At 44.6% G+C, this 8,949-nt stretch overlaps 1 protein-coding gene across 1 annotated transcript in view; it reads right to left on the bottom strand.

Moving 5' to 3' along the window:
- Positions 1–8,949, bottom strand: part of LOC119310628 (ankyrin-1-like) — a 46,579-nt gene that overhangs the window by 24,576 nt on the left and 13,054 nt on the right. The window contains exons 4-6 of the mRNA XM_037586310.1: positions 7,756–7,895; positions 7,357–7,443; positions 7,113–7,235 (exon numbers count right to left, since the gene is read on the bottom strand). Of these exons, the coding sequence (XP_037442207.1) occupies positions 7,113–7,235; positions 7,357–7,443; positions 7,756–7,895 (350 nt within the window). The remainder of the gene's footprint in view (positions 1–7,112; positions 7,236–7,356; positions 7,444–7,755; positions 7,896–8,949) is intronic.

Below are 8,949 nucleotides of genomic sequence, written 5' to 3'. Positions count from 1 at the left end.
TGTACCCCCCGCATGATGCATGTCGCCATGACTCCAATCATGGTCAACCCGGAATGGGCCAGTAATCTTATTCGGCCCATCAAGTAATGGACGCTCTTGTCTTCCTCCAATCGGGGGCTCCGTGGGCGCCAGCTGAGGCGTTTCTTCAGAGGAGCAGCACTAAACTCCGGGAGGCCAATCCGGACTGGGTCCGGCAGCGGAGCGTCTCCTATGTAAAACCACTCTGAAGGCCAGTCTTCGGACGCCTTCTTGGGAGTACCGGATGGGTATCCGGTCCCGGCAATGCGCCATATTTCGGCGCCGCCCACTTGATATATGGACCCCTCGTGAGAACGGGGTACGAGGCAGAACAGCCTCTTCCACAATGCAAAATGGGGCTCAATGCCCAGGAATAGCTCGCAAAGAGCTACGTAGCCCGCGATATGCAGGACAGAGGCGGGCGTGAGGTGGTGGAGCTAGAGTCCGAACTCCAGGAGCCCGCGGAGGAACGGATGTATTGGGAATCCGAGTCCCCTTATCAGATAAGGGACGAAGCATACTCGCTCCCCTTTATTGGGGCTTGGGGTAGCCTCCGCTTGCCTCCCACCTTGATAAGTGACCAGCTCGGCTCGAACCGAGACCATGAAGGCCGGAGGGAGATATCCCCCCGCTTGGAGCTTCAATAGCTCGTTGTGCGGAACAGAGCACCTCCTCCAATCCCCTGGCGGTGGGCTGGGAGCGCGAGAAGAGGAGCCGCGTCGACGGTTCATGATGGAATGGATTTTTAGGTCAAGGGCGCTCTGATGAAGTATTCGCGGGAGGAAGATGGTGTGGTTTGGATCTGGATTTTTGCCTCTTTTGTAGGCGGACGACTCGCACGACTAGGGGGTGAAACATAAAAGACACCCTGGCTTTTCGCATTCGTGCGACGCGTGGAAAAAGGCCATTATTGGGCGTAGAAGCCGAGAAACACAGTATTTATGATAAAGTCGGACACTGTTCGGCAGGTACATGGAACTTGAAGGGAGAACCCGCCTTGCAACGCCGAAGGCTATATACACGTTGGACTTATCGTCATTGAAGCCTGGTTCGGGGGCTACTGAGGGAGTCCTGGACTAGGGGGTGTCCGGACAGCCGTACTATCATCGTCCGCCGGACTCCAAGACTACGAAGATACAAGATTGAAGACTCCGTCCCGTGTCCGGATGGGACTTTCCTTGGCGTGGAAGGCAAGCTTGGCTATACGGATATGTAGATCTCCTACCATTGTAACCAACTCTGTGTAACCCTAGCCTCCTCCGGTGTCTATATAAACCGGAGGGCTTTAGTCCGTAGGACACAATATACATTATAACAATCATACCATAGGCTAGCTTTAGGGTTTAGCCTCCTTGATCTCGTGGTAGATCCACTCTTGTACTACCCATATCATGAATATTAATCAAGCATGACGTAGGGTTTTACCTCCATCGAGAGGGCCCGAACCTGGGTAAAACATCGTGTCCCTCGTCTCCTGTTACCATCCGCCTAGACGCACAGTTCGGGACCCCCTACCCGAGATCCGCCGGTTTTAACACCGATAGATCCCATCTCAGATTTCATGGCCTCTAGCCATTTTGCGGAATCTGGGCTCATCATCGCTTCCTCATAGTTCGTAGGTTCATCATGGTCAAGTAACATGACTTCCAGAATAGGATTACTGTACCACTCTGGTACGGATCTTACTCTGGTAGACCTACGAGGTTCTGTAGAAACTTGATCTGAAGTTTCATGATCAATATCATTAGCTTCCTCACTGATTGGTGTAGTTGTCACAGGAACCTGTTCTTGTGATGAACTACTTTCCAATAAGGGAGTAGATACAGTTATCTCATCAAGTTCTACTTTCCTCCCACTCACTTCTTTCGAGAGAAACTCTTTCTCTAGAAAGGATCCGAATTTAGCAACGAAAATCTTGCCCTCAGATCTGTGATAGAAGGTGTACCCAATAGTCTCCTTTGGGTATCCTATGAAGACACATTTCTCCGATTTGGGTTTGAGCTTATCTGGTTGAAGTTTCTTCACATAAGAATCGCAGCCCCAAACTTTAAGAAACGACAACTTTGGTTTCTTGCCAAAACATAGTTCATAAGGCGTCGTCTCAACGGATTTTGATGGTGCCCTATTTAACGTGAATGCGGCCGTCTCTAAAGAATAACCCCAAAACGATAGCGGTAAATCATTAAGAGACATCATAGATCGTACCATATCAAGTAAAGTACGATTACGACGTTCGGACACACCATTTCGTTGTGGTGTACCAGGTGGCGTGAGTTGCGAGACTATCCCGCATTGTTTCAAGTGTAGACCAAACTCGTAACTCAAATATTCTCCTCCATGATCAGATCGTAGAAACTTTATTTTCTTGTTACGATGATTTTCCACTTCACTCTGAAATTCTTTGAACTTTTCAAATGTTTCAGACTTGTGTTTCATTAAGTAGATATACCCATATCTGCTTAGATCATCTGTGAAGGTGAGAAAATAACGATATCCGCCACGAGCTTCAACATTCATTGGACCACATACATATGTATGTATGATTTCCAACAAATCTGTTGCTCTCTCCATAGTACCGGAGAACGGAGTTTTAGTCATCTTGCCCATAAGGCACGGTTCTCAAGTACCAAGTGATTCATAATCAAGTGATTCCAAAAGCCCATCAGTATGGACTTTCTTCATGCGCTTTACACCGATATGACCTAAACGGTAGTGCCACAAATAAGTTGCACTATCATTATCAACTCTGCATCTTTTGGTTTCAACACTATGAATATGTGTATCACTACTATCGAGATTCAATAAAAATAGACCACTCTTCAAGGGTGCATGACCATAAAAGATATTACTCATATAAATAGAACAACCATTATTCTCTGATTTAAATGAATAACCGTCTCGCATCAAACAAGATCCAGATATAATGTTCATGCTCAACGCTGGCACCAAATAACAATTATTTAGGTCTAATACTAATTCCGATGGTAGATGTAGAGGTAGCGTGCCGACCGCGATCACATCGACTTTGGAACCATTTCCCACGCGCATCGTCACCTCGTCCTTAGCTAATCTTCGCTTAATCCGTAGTCCCTGTTTCGAGTTGCAAATATTAGCAACAGAACCAGTATCAAATACCCAGGTGCTACTGCGAGCATTAGTAAGGTACACATCAATAACATGTATATCACATATACCTTTGTTCACTTTGCCATCCTTCTTATCCGCCAAATACTTGGGGCAGTTCCGCTTCCAGTGTCCAGTCTGCTTGCAGTAGAAGCACTCAGTTTCAGGCTTAGGTCCAGACTTGGGTTTCTTCTCTTGAGCAACAACTTGCTTGCCGTTCTTTTTGAAGTTCCCCTTCTTCTTCCCTTTGCCCTTCTTCTTGAAACTAGTGGTCTTGTTAACCATCAACACTTGATGCTCCTTCTTGATTTCTACCTCCACGGCTTTCAGCATCGCGAAGAGCTCGGGAATAGTCTTGTTCATCCCTTGCATATTATAGTTCATCACGAAGCTCTTGTAGCTTGGTGGCAGTGATTGGAGAATTCTGTCAATGACACTATCATCAGGAAGATTAACTCCCAGTTGAATCAAGTGATTATTATACCCAGACATTTTGAGTATGTGTTCACTGACAGAACTATTCTCCTCCATCTTGCAGCTATAGAACTTATTGGAGACTTCATATCTCTCAATCCGGGCATTTGCTTGAAATATTAACTTCAACTCCTGGAACCTCTCATATGCTCCATGACGTTCAAAACGTCGTTGAAGGCCCGGTTCTAAACCGTAAAGCATGGCACACTGAACTATAGAGTAGTCATCAGCTTTGCTCTACCAGACGTTCTTAACGTCGTCAGTTGCATCAGCAGCAGGCCTGGCACCTAGCGGTGCTTCCAGGACGTAACTTTTCTGTGCAGCAATGAGGATAATCCTCAGGTTACGGACCCAGTCCGTGTAATTGCTACCATCATCTTTCAACTTTGCTTTCTCAAGGAACGCATTAAAATTCAACGGAACAACAGCACGAGCCATCTATCTACAAACAAACATAGACAAGCAAGATACTATCGGGTACTAAGTTCATGATAAATTTAAGTTCAATTAATCATATTACTTAAGAACTCCCACTTAGACAGACATCTCTATAGTCATCTAAGTGATCACGTGATCCAAATCAGCCAAACCATGTCCGATCATCACGTGAGATGGAGTAGTTTCAATGGTGAACATCACTATGTTGATCATATCTACTATATGATTCACGCTCGACCTTTCGGTCTCCGTGTTCCAGGCCATATCTGTATATGCTAGGCTCGTCAAGTATAACCTGAGTATTCCGCGTGTGCAACTGTTTTGCACCCGTTGTATTTGAACGTAGAGCCTACCACACCCGATCATCACGTGGTGTCTCAGCACGAAGAACTTTCGCAACGGTGCATACTCAGGGAGAACACTTCTTGATAATTAGTGAGAGATCATCTTAAAATGCTATCGTCAATCAAAGCAAGATAAGATGCATAAAGGATAAACATCACATGCAATCAATATAAGTGATATGATATGGCCATCATCATCTTGTGCTTGTGATCTCCATCTCCAAAGCACTGTCGTGATCACCATTGTCACCGGTGTGACACCTTGATCTCCATCGTAATCGTTGTCGTTACGCCATCTATTGCTTCTACGACTATCGCTACCGCTTAGTGATAAAGTGAAGCAATTACAGGGCGTTTGCATTTTATACAATAAAGCGACAACCATATGGCTCCAGCCAGTTGCCGATAACTTCGGTTACAAAACATGATCATCTCATACAATAAAATATAGCATCACGTCTTGACCATATCACATCACAACATGCCCTGCAAAAACAAGTTAGACGTCCTCTACTTTGTTGTTGCAAATTTTACGTGGCTGCTACGGGCTTAGCAAGAACCGTTCTTACCTACGCATCAAAAACCACAACGATAGTTTGTCAAGTTAGTGATGTTTTAACCTTCGCAAGGACCGGGCGTAGCCACACTCGATTCAGCTAAAGTGAGAGAGACAGACACCCGCCAGCCACCTTTAAGCACGAGTGCTCGTAACGGTGAAACCAGTCTCGCGTAAGCGTACGCGTAATGTCGGTCCGGGCCGCTTCATCTCACAATACCGCCGAACCAAAGTATGACATGCTGGTAAGCAGTATGACTTGTATCGCCCACAACTCACTTGTGTTCTACTCGTGCATATAACATCAACGCATAAAACCTAGGCTCGGATGCCACTGTTGGGGAACGTAGTAATTTCAAAATTTTCCTACGCACACGCAAGATCATGGTGATGATATAGCAACAAGAGGGGAGAGTGTTCGTCCACGTACCCTCGTAGACCGTAAGCGGAAGCGTTAGCACAACGCGGTTGATGTAGTCGTACGTCTTCACTATCCGACCGATCCAAGCACCGAACGTACGGGGCCTCTGAGTTCAGCACACGTTCAGCTCGATGACGATCTCCGGCCGTCCGATCCAGCAAAGGCTCCGGAGAAGAGTTCTGTCAGCACGACAGCGTGGTGACGATGATGATGTTCTACCGGCGCAGGGCTTCGCCTAAACTCCGCGACGATATGACCGAGGTGGAATATGGTGGAAGGGGGCACCGCACACGGCTAAGGAACGATCCGTAGATCAACTTGTGTGTCTTTGGGGTGCCCCCCGCCCCCGTATATAAAGGAGCCAGGAGGGAGGAGGCAGCCGGCCTAGAGGGCGCGCCAAGGGGGGGAGTCCTACTCCCACCGGGAATAGGACTCCCTCTTTCCAAGTAGGAGTAGGAGAAGGGGGGAAAGAGGAGGAAGAGGGGAAGGAAAGGGGGGCGCCGCCCCCTTCCCTTGTCCTATTCGGACCAGGAGGGGGAGGGGGGCGCGGCCCCTCCTGGCTCCTTCCCTCTTCTCCCCCATGGCCCATGTAGGCCCGTTAACCCCCTGGGGGGTTCCGGTAACCTCCCGGTACTCCGGTAAAATGTCGATTTCACCCGGAACTATTCCGATGTCCAAACATAGGCTTCCAATATATCAATCTTTATGTCTCGACCATTCCGAGACTCCTCGTCATGTCTGTGATCACATCCGGGACTCCGAACAAACTTCGGTACATCAAAACTTGTAAACTCATAATAAAACTGTCATCGAAACGTTAAGCGTGCGGACCCTACGGGTTCGAGAACTATGTAGACATGACCTAAAACCATTCTCGGTCAATAACCAATAGCGGGACCTGGATGCCCATATTGGTTCCTACATATTCTATGAAGATCTTTATCGGTCAAACCGCATAACAACATACGTTGTTCCCTTTGTCATCGGTATGTTACTTGCCCGAGATTTGATCGTCGATATCCAATACCTAGTTCAATCTTGTTACCGGCAAGTCTCTTTACTCTTTCTGTAATACGTCATCTCATAACTAACTCATAGTTATAATGCTTGCAAGGCTTAAGTGATGAGTATTACCGAGAGGGCCCAGAGATACCTCTCCGACAATCGGAGTGACAAAACCTAATCTCGAAATATGCCAACTCAACATGTACCTTCGGAGACACCTGTAGTACTCCTTTATAATCACCCAGTTACGTTGTGACGTTTGGTAGTACCCAAAGTGTTCCTCCGGTAAACGGGAGTTGCATAATTCTCATAGTTACAGGAATATGTATAAGTCATGAAGAAAGCAGTAGCAGAATACTAAACGATCATGTGCTAAGCTAACGGGATGGGTCATGTCAATCACATCATTCTCCTAATGATGTGATCCCATTAATCAAATGACAACACATGTCTATGGTCAGGAAACATAACCATCTTTGATTAATGAGCTAGTCAAGTAAAGGCATACTAGTGACTATATGTTTGTCTATGTATTCACACATGTATCATGTTTCCGGTTAATACAATTCTAGCATGAATAATAAACATTTATCATGATATGAGGAAATAAATAATAACTTTATTATTGCCTCTAGGGCATATTTCCTTCAACATCTGTTAGTTGAATCAAGAAATAGACAACCTTTCAGAAGTACCGATACCAACAGCACAAACATGAGAAACTAAACCTTACATCATCCCGAACATCAGCATCAGCACCAGCCGCAAGTAAAGGTTTGTTGAAATCAGTTAAACCATCATCTGCAGCAGCTATTAAGGGGGTTAGTGGACCAACACCCTTTACATCAGCACCCGCCTAGTACAGAAGAAATTAAATAAGCATACTGGAAATAAGTGTGCCATAAATCACACAAAATCAGAGAGCTTGCTAGTCACTAATGAAAACAAATTCCAAATGGATAAAGGATGTACATTACCTTAATCAGAAGTTTCACACACTTCAGTGAGCGAACATGGATAGCAGCGATCAGAGGCGTATAATGTATGGCCATTGCCTTGTTACACTGTCAAGAGAAACTAAGGAATTAATGGTGTTTCACGATGAAAGTTTGCAAGCATGTTGCGAAAATAAATTTTGGTTCGCTACCAGTCCCAAATAAAACTTACGGTGGAAAAGTTAAATGGTACTAAGATGAACCAATATAGCTTAGTACTGAGCACTACTTTTGAAAATGTGTCATGTCAATGCTACAAAACTATTTTATCTAGAAAGAAGAAGATAATAGACAAAACAAGTAAAAAACATGTTGCAACAATTATGAGCATATTTTAAATATAGTAGATCAAACAATACCAATAACAGGAAAGGAGTTTACATCTGCATGGTGATTCAACAAGGTCTTCACAGCAGCATCATGCTTCCCGACAATAGCAGCATGCAATGGTGTCCCACGGAAAGAAACGGAATTAACATCAGCTCCTTTTGAGAGCAAGACTTCTATCATTTCACACATTCCTGAACTAGAAACACAGACTATTAAATATATAAACAGTACAATTCTGATGGTATAGTTGCTAGAACAATATCACATATTCATATATTACAAGCCATACCCGAATAACAATCGGATGTGTACCAAATGCTAATTCAGATCGAACATCTAATATTGAATCATGCTAGGATCCACGTGCCTGAGACGCTCACACTAGTAGAAAACAGGGCTTTCGTCCAGGCCAGTTTAGCCCATTAGTCCCGGTTCAATCCAGAACCGGGACCAATGGAGCTATTTGCCCCGGTTCGTGAGCCCAGGGGGCCGGCCGGGCCACATGGGCCATTGGTCCCGGTTCGTCCGGACCTTTTGGTCCCGGTTGGTGGGACGAACCGGGACCAATGGTCCTGGCTCCTGGCCCACCACTATTGGTCCCGGTTGGTGGCATGAATCGGGACCAAAGGGTTACCTTTAGTCCCGGTTCATGCCACCAACCGGGACTAAAGGGTTGGCCCTCGTTGCACCCAGCTTTTAGTCCCACCTCGCCAACAGAAGGGCGCCCACTCCTGTTTATAAGCCCGTCCCTCTCTGTGTTGTTGATCTCCTCTCAAAGTGAAAATAGATGCACCTATAGAGGAAATTGGACCTAAATTTATAAATAGAAATTGATTATGAATTTATGTTTAATTTTCTCTATAAGTGCATCTATGTTCACTAACAGAGAAGTTTTTATTTTTTGTGACCTAAAAGAAAAAAGAAATCACCAAAAAACTGTAAGTAGAACTGAAAAAATAATGGCACTAGTAAAGTTAATCACAAACTTCAAATTCACACAAATTTCAAAGAATTCAATTTAACTATTCACACAAATTTCAAAGAATTAAAAAATAAAGCAAAAAACCAAAAGAAAATAATTAATGCAGAAAACAAAACAAAAAAACTGGAAAAAACTAAAAATAGCAACAATAAGTATTTTATTGTAAGTAGAAACAAAATAAAATGAATAAAGCAACAAAGAAAACAAAAAAAGAGTTTCCAAATTTGAAAACTAATGGCACTAACAGAAAGTTTATAATTTTT

The sequence above is a fragment of the Triticum dicoccoides genome, chromosome 5B (assembly GCF_002162155.2).
Source record: "Triticum dicoccoides isolate Atlit2015 ecotype Zavitan chromosome 5B, WEW_v2.0, whole genome shotgun sequence".
Classification (NCBI taxonomy): Eukaryota; Viridiplantae; Streptophyta; class Magnoliopsida; order Poales; family Poaceae; genus Triticum; species Triticum dicoccoides.
This window is presented reverse-complemented; position numbering and strand designations above follow the sequence as displayed.